The sequence below is a fragment of the Meleagris gallopavo genome, chromosome 6 (assembly GCF_905368555.1).
Source record: "Meleagris gallopavo chromosome 6, MGAL_WU_HG_1.1, whole genome shotgun sequence".
Taxonomy (NCBI): domain Eukaryota; kingdom Metazoa; phylum Chordata; class Aves; order Galliformes; family Phasianidae; genus Meleagris; species Meleagris gallopavo.
The window spans coordinates 6,432,071-6,447,394 of record NC_139409.1 but is presented as its reverse complement, the minus strand read 5'-3'; the positions used below and the strand labels follow the sequence as shown (position 1 = coordinate 6,447,394).

Below are 15,324 nucleotides of genomic sequence, written 5' to 3'. Positions count from 1 at the left end.
AGAACTCTTTTCTGACACCGAGGTCCTCAGCTGCAGCAGCGTCCAGAGCAGCGTGTCTGGGCAGGCTTTGTTGGCAGGAATTCTCCCTGGTAAGGAAAGAAAACAGGGAAACTGACTGGAAAAGGTGAAAAATAGCTTAGCCAACCAGATCTTGCTCCTGTTGCTATTTGACTACGTTTTGCCAGCCAATATATTTGCTTTCCATATCCTAAAGTGTAGTTTTCTTCCTTGTTCTCCAGAGCAGTTCTGAGAAAAAAGATTTTGTTTTGTTTTGTTTTCCCAAGACACCAATTAACAAAACTTTTAGTCTTCTTTTCACATTGTTCCAAGTATTGTGATATGAGGGCTGTCTCGGGAAGAAGAGGACTCAGGAAGGAATGATGCAGCACTGTGTGTGTCTGAATATTAACCTGAAGCAGCCTTGTGGATGTAAAGTCAATCTAAACTACTCAGGAGTTCATTTTTTCTAAGGGGGTGGCAGGATTGATGTCTGACAGTCAGACGGCACTGGGCAGTGCGAAGGATCTGCTGAGCAACATGAGCACGACAGGAAAGCCAACAGAACTGTACAAAACAAGTTTTGCCTTCCCTTTAGTCCAGGTTAGCATCACTAGGAGCTGCAGCTGCTGGTGGCCTTCCTTCCTTACAAAGATAGCCGTAGACTTTGATCCCAACAGAAGTTTTCTATCCAAGGATGTAGTGCAGAACTGATGGATACAGGGAGTGATGCAACTCATTCTTCAGCCAAGGCTTTGCAGTATCAAATGAGAAGGTCTCTTCCCCTACCAACACATCAAAGGATTTCTTTGGCAAAAGATTTTTAATATCTGCCCAGAACCATGTGATTTCCTAGGGCACTTCTATAAAGCAAAGCAGAGAGAGCCCCTGGAGAGGGCTATTGGAGAATGTCCACACCGGCTTTTTCTAAGAGTTAGAAAGCTGTCCAATAATGGTTTAAATCCCAGGTTAATGGCAGAGCAAGTCTAATAGGTGCATCAGCTGGAAGCAGATCAGAGCAGGCAGATAAGCACTAAGAGCTAGGGCCACACCACTGACCTGTAAATAAGAAGCACAGGTGTTTTGCGACACTTTGAAAGTTTTCAATACTTTCAACTCTTTGAAAGGGTAGATAACAGCAGGACAAGGGGAAATGGTTTTAAGTTGTAGGAGGGAAGATATAGGTTGGATATCAGGGGGAAGTTCTTTACTATGAGAGTGGTGAGGTGCTGGAACAGCTGCCCAGTGAGGTTGTGGATACCCCATTCCTGGAGGTGTCAAGGCCAGGTTGGATGGGGCCCTGGGCAGCCTGGTCTGGTATTAAATGTGGAGGTAGGTGGCCCTGCATGCAGCAGGGGGTTTGGAGATTCATGAGCCTTGAGGTCCCTTCCACCCAAATCATTCTGTGATTCTGTGAACATATTTGAAACTGTTTTTATCTTTTTCTTTTTCTTTTTTCTTTTTCTTTTCTTTCTTTTTTTTTTTTTAAGAGATACTCATCATCAACCTTGTAGCTGCATATGTTTCTGAATGAAGAGCAATAAAAGAAAGAAATAGATATCTGGTCTGTCTTCTACAGAGATTTGTGAAAAGAAAAAACAAGCACGCAATTATTTCCTTGTTTAACCAAGTGGTTGGAACTGACAGAGCAGTGTTTGTAGCTCGGCTTTTCATCTATCCATTCTTTCCTTCAGTAACTGCAGTCCCATGAGGAAGTAGAAGGTGAAGAAACTGTTAGGTAGCAGCTGCAATTACAGGCTTTATCAGAGCACTCAAAATTATCATGCTGTTTAAAATGTTCTCAAGCAGACTAAGAGGGGTCTTGTGCTGTCCTGCTGGCTCTGGTATAGCTCCAGTAATTTCTGCTTAGAAGTAGAGATGTCCTATTTCAAAAATCTCCTGCATTTGAAAATGGATGAAGAAAGCACACCTCCATGGTATCTAACAGTTACGAATTAGAATAAAGTCATCAGGTGGGTTTCATGATGTTTTTAGGCTCTAGAACATAGCATGTATCCATTTTTAAGCTTGGAGTTGTAACTGGCAACTGAAATTCAGCTCATTGGAAAATAATTCTGCCTGCCTACCTCTTCCTGTTTTTGAAATCTTCTGCTCAGAAGTGAAATTATGGTTTCATTCCCAGCTGTTCCTACAGTAGACAGCATTGTCTGCTGTAATTGCTAGGTATATGTCCCTTCAAAACACACTTTCTTCTCCCAGGCTTCAGCCTTCCCAAGCTGCAAGTTTCCCCTCTGCAAATGAAAAAAGTAGTAATACAGGGACACCAACATGTGGCTCAGAAGAGATTATTTGCTTGATTTATTGCATGGAAAATGACTTAGCACACATCAAATTCCAGCTTCTTCACTACCAAAGATGGGTAGAGGAAAATGTTGGTAAATCCTTTGGCTAAATTAAAATAAACACAAAGGGATGTGTTTTTGTGTAACTTTCCATTTGGCTCTTAAACTTCTTCTCAGAGATGTATTATTTAAGTCTTGCAGTAATACAGTAAGTACGAATATACTAATTCATGTATTGACAATGTTTATAAACACTGCTTATGGCTGATTAATTTTATTGGAGCATGTAAATCATTTTGCTCCTAATTAATGGTAGGAATAAGCAGATTAATACAGAAGTGCTTAAGGTCCTGTGGTGCCTGGGTCAGCTTTTGTCAAATCTTGGTAACAGTGAAAACAAAAGCTGAAATTGATCAACTCTTCTTTTGGTTTTGAGATATTTGCTTACATTTCCATTTCCACTGAGCACGACATGAAACACATGTCAATGTGTGGCGATGAGGGTGACACTATATAGCTCAGTTGGTGCTTTGAATTTGCATGAGTAGAGCTCAGAGCACACTGATATGTCATGGATGCTTTGGTTTGTGGCCTAGGGACTCAAGGCCAGTTTGGCCAAGTGGGGTTGCTTTTCTTTTTCCCTTTCCAGCTTGGCATGACTAACTCCCAAATGCTTCGCTTCCAGTAATTCAATATTTTGTTCCTTATTTTTGTTGTTTGTTATGTAACTAGAATATTTTCAAACATTTGCAAGGATTACGCCTGAATTATACACATTTTTGAGCAGTTTGGATTTAGTATGATTATACAATGTGATGTGATTAGACTCGTGGCTGTTCTGAATTCTGAAGGCCTTTGGCAAGCAAGCCTTGCAGACATCCCAGCCTGTGCTAATTTTTAATTAAGCTCTATTTAATCTCAAATTAGGTTTATGTGAAATTGCTATTTATTTTTGTTTTGAACAGTTTTAAATGAGATGCAGATGTGGTGGTAGAGAAGCACTGAATCATTACATTTAAAGGGTGATGCTTTGCGCCAGGCAGGTTCTGCGCTGAGCATGTTTTCCTGACATTGAGATCAAGGTTTGGGATCCAGGCCTCAGTTCTTCAGCATACAGTGCTGCCAACCCGTGTTTGTGCTCATACAGTTACTCATTATCTACTTTTCTGATCAAACAGATGCTAAACTTGACACTAACACAGAAAACTTCATTAGGAGCCCTAAAAATCCCATGACTGGGACATGAGGTAGCATAAACAGAACAGACGGCAGGAGGTAGAACATAATTGCATCTTGTTTTTGTTAGTTAAAGATGAGCATGTGTGCTTCTTTTATGGCTTTGTTTTTGTTAGTGGCACAGAACAGGGGGCTCCTCTCTGCCTTGTGAAAATGAGTTGGTTATTCCATCCTCAGACACCATGTCTGCATTTTGAGAACATCAACATATTCTCATTCAGGTTCTGTTTGTTGCCATAAATACTCCTTGAAGAAAGACTGCAGTCCCCACTAAAGGCCACATCGGTCTTTTGCTGAGCGAGGGGCTATAGTTAGACTGTAATTTCCTGCTATATTTTTTTCCGTGGGATTTGGGTACCTCCCTTTGAAAGTTTCAGCACAGGACCTTCCAATGTGGCTGTGCGGATACTGAGTGCCTTTTGATAGTGATGTACTGGGAGTGCTTCTAAGGACTCCCTATTCACAAGTTACTTAAATCTGTTCTCCTTGCCGTGCAAGGAGAAATGTCAGATCCTGTGTTATCCTTTCCAGCAGTAGCTATGGGTAAAGCAGCAGGAGCTTTGGAGATAGAACTGTGGGCTACATACATGAGATGCTCTGATATAAGGAAGGAGACATTACTATAGGACATCATTTTTTCTTCTCTCTCCCATCAGGATCTCAGCTCTTTTGCCATGCCATTCTTGGACGGTGATGTGGAGAACGCAGACAAAAATGCTTCTCGCAAGGTAGGATATTTCCAAACCTTCACCTTCACTGTAGTTGCTGAGTCCTTGGTGATAACCACAATTCCTTAGACTTGGAGAAGTCTCAGGGTTTTTATCTTTCCTGCCATTTACCTGTTGAAAGCGATACCCTCAGGCAAACACTGTGACTTCTGCAGGCCTTATCATGACAGCGCTTAATGCTGTCACCTGTAAAGAACGATAACCTCGGTTCCTTTAGATACCGCAGATGTGTTGTATAACATTGTAATTTGATGGAGTGATACTGGATTACTGTATTCTCAGGAAAGCAGCTGCCAAAATGTGTGGTGTTGCTACAGAAGTGCAGTGCCTCGTGTTCCTGGCCTCATAATTTTCACAGAACTTTGACATATGAGTTGATCTGCCAAACGTAGACCTCCTGCCAACCAAGTTACAGACTTGGTGATGAGAGATACCCTTCTGAACAATAGTAGATATCTCAAAAGCTAATCTATAGCAACACAGCAGACTTGTGGCAATATTTACAAGGATATGGACCTTTCTATAGGGAGGCCATTTGTCAGTGAGTCTGCAGTTATAGTTCAAGGCAGGTGAAACGATAAATATCTCCTTAGTGAAGCTAATCTGCATCTAGAATGATAATAATTTAACTCTGCTGACAGCGTGCATCTCTATGCCTTTGCACCTTGTGGCAAAGGACAATTGTTTAAAAAAAACTTCTGCAATCCATCAGTAACTGAATATATTTATAACGTTGGCCTTGTTCTTTTCTGCGCTGGACCTTTTAGGACTGTGATGTAGGAGTCACTGATAAACACAGAGCAACTCTTGTAGATGCCAGGGAAGCTAAAATACGGTGTTACCAAAATGCTCTTATTTGGTGGGTCTGAATAAAGTGGCCAATATGATGACATGCTGAAAGAGTGCAGGTGTTCCTAACTGGAGCTTGATTTTTCCCAAGGAAAGGTGAAGAGGCCATATGAATTTTGATCCTGAAGAAGAAGATATATCAAAGCTGATGTTGCTCATGTGTAATATTTTGTGATACTGTTAAACAACTTCAGTTTTACCATTTATGAACTCCTTGTTTTTTCTCTTATCAGTCTTGGAACAGTTTTTTCATGAGTGGTTTTCTTGGGAAAAACTGGAAGAACATTAAAGTAGTCATCCCCTTTTGCAGTTTCATAGAATCATAGAATCATAGAATGGCTTGGGTTGGAAGGGACCTCAAGGATCATCAAGCTCCAACCCCTTGCCATATGCAGGGCTACCAACCTCCATATCCAATGCTAGACCAATCTGCCCAGGGCCTCATCCAACCTGGCCTTGAACATCTCCAAGGATGGGGCACCTCTCTGGGAAGCCTGTGCCAGCACCTTTCCACTCACTTTGTGAACAACTTCCCCTTGACATTGAATCTAAACCTTCCCATCCTGAGATTAAAACCATTCCCCCAATGTTTTTTGTGAACGCCATTTTTTTTCCCCAAAACTTGGGTCAAGTTCTGCATGTGCAAGTGTGGATTTTGAAATAACAGTGCAACTGGGGCTCGATATCCAATATGGTTTATTTATCTGACAGGTAAGGCCTTTTACCATTTTGTTGCATGTGTTGAACAGAACTCACTGTCAGACCAGCTGACAGTGCCCAACTTCCAATAAGAAACAGATCATCAAATAAAATTTATTGCAGCTCATCTTAAATTTTTGTCCTTAATGTGAAGGATGGGATCTTTATAGTTAGTAATTGATGGCCACCATCAGATTGCAGTATCTTATTTAATTTAAACTAAAAGTTTTCCAGGTCCTTCTGGTGCAATATAAAGAAGCTCCTAATTTTTACTGTTGTCCTTCATGTAAAATGGGTTTCCTTTGTCCAAGTCTGAAATCACAAAGTGTTGTATACCTTTTGTACACCATAAGTCAGTATTTCATCAGCAGCATGGCTTTTCCATTCACCAGTAGTGTTGGAGACTGGCAATTAATCAAAGGACATCTCTCTTCCTTTGCTGAACTCTTCTGTTAGCTGGGCTATATGTCAAGTCAGAGAAGAGTAGCTCACAGCCTGCCTTTCCAATCTGCCATTAATTTAGTACCACTGATCTTTGTGAAAACCTTTTAGAAATTGTATTAACATTTTTCACAAGGATTCTCAGCACTTCAGTGTGTGAGTGCCTCTCAATCATTATCCTGTGACAATAACCCTCACTTTGCAACCAGGAAACTTAAGTGCGGAATTACTTGTTCAGATTCACATAGGAATTTTTTGACAGAAGTGGGAATGTGTCACATATTTCCTGAAGTTCAGCCTTAATCACTTCTCACTGACATGATTATTATTATAGCCGATGTATTTTTCTTTCCTTTATGACCTGAAGGAAGGAGGGGGACAGAGGTGGTTTTGACCTTCCTCTGTTGAAGGCAAAGTATAATACTCTGCAGACTCTCACACGGAATGTTTGGCACAATGTGATGCAGCACAGTAGCTCTTGTGTCAGCTGCAGGTATTCTGACACTTCTCACTGCCTCACAAAGTGCTTTAATACTTGTGGTGGCTTTGTCTAGAACAACTGGTTTGCTGATTGCCCCATATTCAAACTGAGACTCTCCAGAAATGGCATGAATTCTTGAAGGAGGAATGGCCTCACGGGATCATTATAGGATGTTTGTTATAAGCTGTAGATGGAAGCTTGAAAAAGAAGTATGCATTGACTGTTCTCTGCACGGTGAAGAAGTAGGTGAGATGTTTATCTTATGTGATAATGGCAGCTCTATCTTATGAATGGCTTAAGTGTGTGTAAGATGGAAGATGCTACAGCTAAACCCAAACAACTCTGATAAAACAGCTCTGAATGGATTGGCAGAGCTTTCTGTGACTAGTGCTAATTTTGAATAAATCTGGGAGCAGAGATGAGGTTGCAAAAGACTGGAAAAAAGCAATTATTTTGTTAATATTTACACCATCTGCAATTAGGATAATTTGCAGATTTGTCAGCGTGACATTACTCCTGGGTAAAACAGTGAAATATCTAATGTTGGATAGTTAATGATGCTATTATAGTAGACTCACTTTGATTGGAATTAATGGCAAACAGTTATAAGTGGGCAAATTTGGGTTTTCAAGGAGATTATAAATTTGGTTGGAAAATGTAATGGTGTTGGTGTCATGTATATAAAAAAGAAGCACAAGATATTTAGATTTAAGAAAATGGAATGATGCTGAACAGATATGGGAGCCTATGAAGTAAAGCTTGGATGATTAAATGAGTTGGGACTCATCAGTGGAAAATTTTGTTTCTAGGCAGGGAAAACATACTGTTGTTATACTGTATAATACTTTATCAGTGACTTGAAAGAAATACAGGCTCATTACTGATGTGTGCAGTTCATACAAAAACGAGAGGGGAGAAAGTAATAAATTCTGAACAGGAAACTCTTGAATGCAAAATGACCTGAGTCACTGAAACACATTTTGCAAGTAGTTCAGGTTGTCCAAATGGAGCAGTTGCACCTGGGAGCAGACCTGGTTGTTTGGAAAGTCTGCCACGAAGCTTGGTTAGATTTTGAGAATAGCTGTAGATAATCATCTGTACGTGGATTCTGGATGTGACACCGTGGCTGAAGGATTACTTTGGTTTTTAGATGAGCAAACAAAGGAATAGGGCAAAACATAGGCTTTGTTATGACTGCATTTGTCATCATCCCACAGTTCTGCTGCCAGTAATGCAGGACGATGCTGATGGGCTCAGACGAGCACTTTGTCCTGGTTCTGCTCCCAGCATTGTTTTTGTTTTGTGCAGTGACTCATAAACGGTGGAACAGGGAGAAGAAGCAAAAAATACCCTATTTTTACCCCCTTTCTCCTTCGCTGGATAACAAATCTCCTTTTGATCTCTTTTTTCTCAGCCTTTAATTATCCATTGCTTTGTGATCAGTGAGCTGGCCTCAGCAGGAAGGACAGGCAGTGTGTCCCAAGCAGACATGGGGCACCGGCAGTGGATGCAGTGAGGCTCAGAATGAGGACATAAGTGACAACTGTTGCACGGCCCTGCACTGCTTTGCCAGAAACACTTTGTGTTAGGAAATGGAGCCTGGAGCCATCCTGCTCTCACCTGGAGCCAGACTTGCTCTTCCTTCCCTGCCCTGCTCCTGCCTTTGAGCAGACCTGCTTGCTGTGGGAAGCCTAATCCCAACCCTACAGCCATACCAGGCACTCTGAGCCTGCCAGATCAGCCAGCCGCATCCCATTGTATTTTAATTTGGGAAGTGTCATTGGGCTTTAATTTTGGGAAGTGACATCTCTGATCCTGTAAAACATGTTGTCATCTCAATTGTTCTTGCTCATGCAGAACCGAGGGAACTAATGGGGGTGAATGTAACCACATGATGCCCAGGAGAGTAAGTCCTTCATTACCTTTTGGTCTAACGAAGTCAGCTCTTGTGATTCTGTGAGCTCTTTTATTCCACCATAATAAGGGAATCATCCAATTAAGTTTATTAAAGGGCTTCTTTGTAGAGATTCAGCACGAGGGCAAGAAATAAGTGCAGACATCTATCTCGTGTGTCGTCCTTAATTGTGCTTACTGTCCCTGACAAGGGTGGTGGGAGGTGATTTTTGCCTTCTGGATTTTTCAAGGCAAAGAACCAAAATTAAGGTGAAATAAATCACTGTTGTAAAAGCATAAAAAACTCAAATGCTTCATAAGCATCCTAACTACTTAGAGCTGGAGAAAAAGGAGCAGAGCTCAGTTGCATTTAATAACTTTCATATAAATTCAGAAATATTTTGAAGCTTTCAGACAGTTTAGCTTGAGCCCATTCACATTCCAGACAGGTTTTAATTTGGTCTGTTCTGAAAGTGAATCTAAATTCCCCAGCAACTGAATCAGAGATGAAGATTTTTCAGGGCTACTGAGCTGTGTAAGTCCCACGGCAGGCAGGAAGGGATCACTGCAGGAGTTGGTCAGCACAAACAGGAAAGATGGCACATCCAAGGAGAGAAGAATTTGTCCAAATTTGGAAGTAAAGTGGAAATCCAAGGAAGTGCCTTATCTTCGTGTTTCCTGAAGCAGGTAATGAAGGAATCTTCTGAAGAAGGCTGTGTGCCTATGAAAGGCCTGGGGAGCTGGCTGCAGTGAGGTGCTGCAAGGGACAAGGACAGAAGCAGGGTTCCCTGGCTCTGGCACAGTCCACCTATTTGTGGTTGGTCTTCTCAGCACAGCTCATTTATTTTTCTGTCCACGTCTCTTTGGCAGGACTCTTCTCTTCCTTGCAGTTAAGAAGTCCTTCAATTTTAAGTTGTCAGCACAAATGCCTTCTTATAGAGGGCTACACTTTGCAAAACAGAAGAGGAATTGGATTTTCAATACAAAGCATGGGAAAGAAAAGGGCAGTGTGGAGAAGATTTGTGTGTGTGAGTGGGAAGAAGCAGGACTGAGATGGATTTTGTGTGGGTGACAAGAGAATGGTTTGCAGTGAAGTGTAAATAGTTTGGTCTCAGTGCACTGCAGTGGGGATTACCATATGGTAGTGATTAAATATGAGGTGTTTTAATATATCTTGTAAAGCAAGATGAAGAATTGCAAGTTAGGTGAGAAAACAGTTGAAGTTTTCTCACAGTTCGAAGAAGGGAAAGATGCCAGGCTGTTGTCAAAAAGAAGACTGTTGGGTGGAGGGACAGGAAAATCTGGATGATCTTCAGGACAGGTAATTCTTAACAGCACAAGATACATGGTTGTTCACCTGGAATACATCTAGAGTAGCAGTATGTAAGAAAGGTTAAGGACTGTGGTCCAGAATGGGCTTAGGCACAGTCCTGCTGTGTCACTGAAGCAGAGTGGCCGTGTGCAGTCTGGTTTATGCTGGGATTTTGTCATTGAGGAGTGCATTGAAAAACGACAATGAGAAATGAAGATGCAGATCTGCTGCTCCATAAGTGGAAGGCTCTGAGCCATTATTGTGCATTGCTGTGAGAAAGAAAGAGGAGGTTAGGGAGAGATGACCCATGGTGAGATGACCAAGGAGCTATGAGGATGCTGCTTCCTGAGATGGAATCTTCCAGAGCTGTCCAGCTCAGGCAGGTGCCACGCTATCACTTTACATTCCATTCAGGAAATTGAAAGCAGGTCTCCTAGATAGAAAGGAGTATAAGGCACCTCTCATTTTATTGCTTTATTCTCAACAGCAGCCAGTTCTAGATACATTTTAGGAGCCTGATGAAGATCATTCAGTTTGTAAAACAGAGCAGTTTTTCCCTGGTCCCCAGCTGAGGATCCTTTTGTGCTCCAGAGATAGCAGTCTTGCAGCACTTTTGTCTATATTTACTCAGCTCTATGTAAAGTAACTGGGTTAACCTTGAACAACCAAAGCAGCTCATATAATGTACCATGGGTGTCTGCTTGGCTGCCCAGCTTCCCTGGGGAACGGATTGACATAGGTAGGGTTGCACTTGCACTCATATGTTCTTTTATTACACTCCTGCTGATGTAGCTTTACTCCAGCATCTCCATTCCCTGCAGACCTGTGCTCAGAAGTTGACTTTTCCTTGTGCCCACCTGTCTGTCATAGCTTCAGGGAATGAGCCCAAAACACGTGAAGAACAGGCTGATGATCCATCTAGCTGTGCAGCCTTCCTCCAGCACTCCTGCTGGAGTCATCGTGCAGAATCTGCATGGGTTGCTACAGTTTATTCCACGGCAGAGATTCTTCTGCATTCCCAGCTGATGCATGGACATCAATCATCTTTTAAAACTCACAACCACTGGCTTCAATTAAGATTCCAAGAAAGAAATACTGATATAATTCCCAAAGCAAAATCATAGGTATTTATCCTCTTTGTCGGTGGATGTAACCTGTGTGTAATTAATGTGTGGAACAGCTGGAGAAGAATTTGTTGTAGTAATTTCCTTTAATTTAGTAGCATGCACATGTGTATTTAGCAGCGTGCCCCTGGTGCTCTAGCAATTAACTAATTCATCTGCCTGGCACGATAGAAAGTAGTGGATTGTGATTGCAGTAAAAGAAAACATCCTGCTGCTTCTGCTCAGAATTGGAGAACGATTTGCTCCATGTCTGGCTTGTGCGTGCAGGAGAATACTGATGTTATTTGGCAAATTGTTCCTTGAGGATGTGAGGATAGTATAGACTTTCGAAGGGTTTCCTACTGGTGTTTTGTAATTACCAAGTAAGCATGCAAAAAATATGCATAAGATATTAAAGGTGGCACCAGAAGGATGTCCTTCTCCTAGTTTTACAATTCCATGGCTTGTCAGTCTAGGAAAAAATGATAATGAAATTACATTCCTGGAAACAGTCTGAAATTACGGAGGTAGCATCGGATTTATATTGCAGTTAAAATGAACATGAAAACATACTTCTTGCTCCCAACTTTCAGGCAGTAGATTTGGCAGTAGACCTGGTTGCATTGCAGTGAGTGGAGATGCTGCTGCACTGCACGGTTGTTTCCTGGGCTGCACAGCTGGGCAGCAAACACTGTGTAGGTAGTCTCAGGTGATTTACAGATGCTGTTTTAATAAAGCTAATGAGCTTTCTTGAAGAAGTTTCTCTTAGGAGCTATTTACCCATAACAAAAGTGGAGTTTATTAATTTATTTATAATCTGTTAATTATTCCAGGTCTCACTTGAGGGACTGTGCTTGATTCTTCTTGACTCACCATGAGATGGTGTTTGTGCCAGAGGACGTGGAGAAGCACTGAAGGAGATTTGCAAGCCAAAGTGACCTGTGTTTCATTATATTGATCCCAACCCCTCTGAATTAAGACTCAGAGTGGAGTCAAGGCGTTGACTGAGCAAGAGGGTGTCTTTATTTATTAAAAGACAGGAGAGTGAGAGTGGAAAAAGAAAAGAGAAGAAAAGGAGACACTGTATTTTCTTCTCTGATGAATACTGTCAAGAGTCTGTTGTTGCTTCTGATACCCAGTGCGTTAGTTTGAATTGATTTATCCTTTCCAAAGATTTCCCCTCGAGGACAACTACTCCTATAGCTCTTCTGCAAAGGCAAAGGTAGTAAGAAATAAATGTGCAGGGATGAAAAGCAGTTGAGCGTCTTGCCAGACATCTCCATGCTCCAGCTGCTGGCCCAGGCTGCTGGTGTCCATCTTTCAGACCAAATGCCACCACCCTTTCAGGTTGGAAATTTTCCCAAGTGAGGATGAGGAACTACTGCAGGCCCTTCTGTGGTTTCCACAGAGCAAGACTCATCCCAGCTTTCATCTTTTCTTTCATCCGAGGGCCATGAATATGATCAAGAGGCTGAAGCATCTCTCCTACAAGGAAAGGCTGAGGGAACTGGGCTTGTTTAGCTTACAGAAGAGAAGGCTCTAGGGAGACATCATTGCAGCCTTCCTGTGCTTGAAGGGAGCTTACAAACAGGAGGAAGTGACTTTTTACATGGTCTAATAGTGATGGGACAAAGGGGAATGGCTTTAAACTAACACAGGAAACATTTTGGTTAGATGTAAAGAAGAAATATTTTACTCAGAGAGTGGTGAGGTGGTGAGGCACTGGCATAGGCTGCCAAGAGAGCTGTGGATGCCCCATTCCTGGAGGTGCTCAAGGCCAGGTTAGATGGGGCAGCCTGGTCCCATGGAGGGCAGCCAGCCCACCGCACGGAGTTTGGAATTTGATGATCTTTGAGGTGTCTTCCAATCTAAGGCATTCTATGATTCTGTGATTCTAATAAATGTATTATTTTTCCTACCATTCCTCCCATGGCAGCAACACATTTACTCAGCTTCACTGATATATAATGTGCACCTAGCAGACAGCAGTTGTTTAATGCTCCATACATACATGCATCCCTTTTGCTTTGCATACTGGGAGCGAGGAGCAAGCATGCAAAAGACTCAAACCCCATCACACCTCATGCAGAAGGCAGCATGCTGTGCCCATGGGCACAAGAGCCATGGCCTTTCCTTCCACTTTCACTGAAGACCTGAAACCCACTGACACTGTGGGTGATCCCCACTGATCCCCAGGAACAGAACCCTTAATTAATGACCCCAGCTAAAAAAGAAGCTTTGTGCCTATAGAAATATTTTGTGCATCCAGGAGGAAATAAACTCTGCATATAGCTCAGGCCTGGGCCAATCCCACAGCAGTTTGTGTAGGCTTCTGTTAATTGTATGCGGGAAGAAATTCATCTTTGCTTCTTTTTTTTTTTTGGTTTGTTTTTCTGGGCTTTTCCCCTTCACCTCTCCAGATGAGCCTGCACAGTGCAGTGCTGTGTTGTGTGTAGGTATTCATGCTAGCTGGAAAGCCAGCACAGATCACTGAAGGGACAGAGCTGTTAGAAAGGTCATGCCCAAGCTGGAGGCTGGGCTAATTATTTGTAATATTGCCACTCTAGAATGATTGTTCTATTTTGAGACTAGAGTTTAAACCCCCATGGCAGTGTTTGGCACTGAGAACTCATGCTCTCTGCTGCGCTCATTGTGCAGTGGAGATTTCAGTACTACAGATGGGTGCTTAAATGCAGAACGGAGGCTTCAGGGTGCTGTGTTAGCTTAAAGGAGGTCATTCACTGCCCTTAATAAATTTATTGCCACCCACCTTTCAGTTTTCTGGGGAAGGAATGGGAATGTGCAGCAAATAAACCTGGTAAAAAATATCCTGCAGTGTATGTGTGATAATAAAGTTCATGCACATAGTTTTAAATTTTTGTGAAATTCAAGACATCTTTAACAGCAATGAGCCCAGTGAGGTGGCACACTCACATCTGCATGGCAGTGCAGGCTGACATTGGGAAGGTCTGGCTAACCCACAGCTGGAATAAACAGAAGTGACCATGTTGAGACAAGCTCTGAGATTCTAATGGCACAAACTGAATTGAATTGATGGTGATTTCTCTTTTTCTTCTTTTTTCTCTCCTCCTCAGGTGGAAGAAAGCTACTCTGCAGGCAGTCCTTCGAAAGGCATTTTCTCAAAAGGGCTCCAGAACCGACCTTCCAGCCCTGTTTCTGCCCCTGTGAGATCCAAACATAGCCCTGGCTCACCCAAAACTGTCTTCCCCTTCCCCTACCAGGAGTCTCCCCCACGCTCCCCACGTCGAATGAGCTTCAGTGGGATCTTCAGGTCCTCCTCCAAAGAGTCCTCCCCCAATTCTAACCCGTCTACCTCTCCTGGGGGCATCAAGTTTTTCTCCAGATCAAGAAAAAGTAAGAAATTGCTCATGTTATTTCAGGAAGATACACAGTACCTCTGGGCTTGGCCCATTCTTTACCTCCGGTAGTGAAGTAAGTGCAGATGAGGCATGTGCTAATTGTTCGTTATCGCTTTCACTGACTGTATTTGGGGGTTTTGTCTGGCAAGTAGGGAAGGACTTCTCCAGGACACCTATACAGGGCTGAGGAGGGAAATCATGCATCAGAGTTTTGCTTAGAAATCCTGCTTCTGTGGCACAGGCAGTTTCCAAGCAGTTTCATCAAGGCTGGTTGGACATCAGCTCCCAGACTCAAGAGGAGCTGGAGCAGTCATGGGGCTTGGGGTGGAGATGGGCACAGAAAGGATGTCGCCTTGGGAGCTCAGGGAGGTTTGGCTTGGTAGACTCCATAGAGAATTGTCTCATTTTTAGGTGAAAAAGAGGCGTTGACTCGGTAGTTATAAATGATATGTTTCCAATCAAATGACCACTAAGGGAGTGTTTGGACTGCTCTGCTAGAATATGAAATCGTATGAAAACTGCTCTGACCTCCATGGTTCAGAGCAATTGCCTGCTTTGTATTAGGAGCAAATTTGTCTTCTTCAATGGCCCATGTGCTAAAGAACATTTCTACAACTCAGAAATGAGGAGAACTGAGAAAAGGCTTCTATTTCAATCCTTTCTTGTTGAATGAAGATTCCCAGTGCCAATCTACAAAGGGTTGTGGCTGCTCTGCCTTGGGGACAGTGGCTGTAGGAGGAGGATTTGGTTACAGGGGAAAGAGAGGAATGACTTTGTTGCATTGAGGTTGTTGGTTTGTCAGAACACGGTGTGTTTTCCTTTCTGGGAACAGAAGAAATAGCTCAAAGGTAATTTTTTGGCAAACCTTCTGAGACAACGTAGGTACAGAATTAATGATGCAC

At 42.5% G+C, this 15,324-nt stretch overlaps 1 protein-coding gene across 3 annotated transcripts in view; it reads left to right on the top strand.

Annotated features, from left to right (window-relative positions):
- Window positions 1–15,324, top strand: part of PRKAG2 (protein kinase AMP-activated non-catalytic subunit gamma 2) — a 185,560-nt gene that overhangs the window by 57,499 nt on the left and 112,737 nt on the right. For all 3 annotated transcript variants that reach the window (XM_085226986.1, XM_085226988.1, XM_085226987.1), the window contains exons 2-3: window positions 4,193–4,264; window positions 14,138–14,417. In XM_085226986.1, the coding sequence (XP_085083112.1) occupies window positions 4,193–4,264; window positions 14,138–14,417 (352 nt within the window). The remainder of the gene's footprint in view (window positions 1–4,192; window positions 4,265–14,137; window positions 14,418–15,324) is intronic.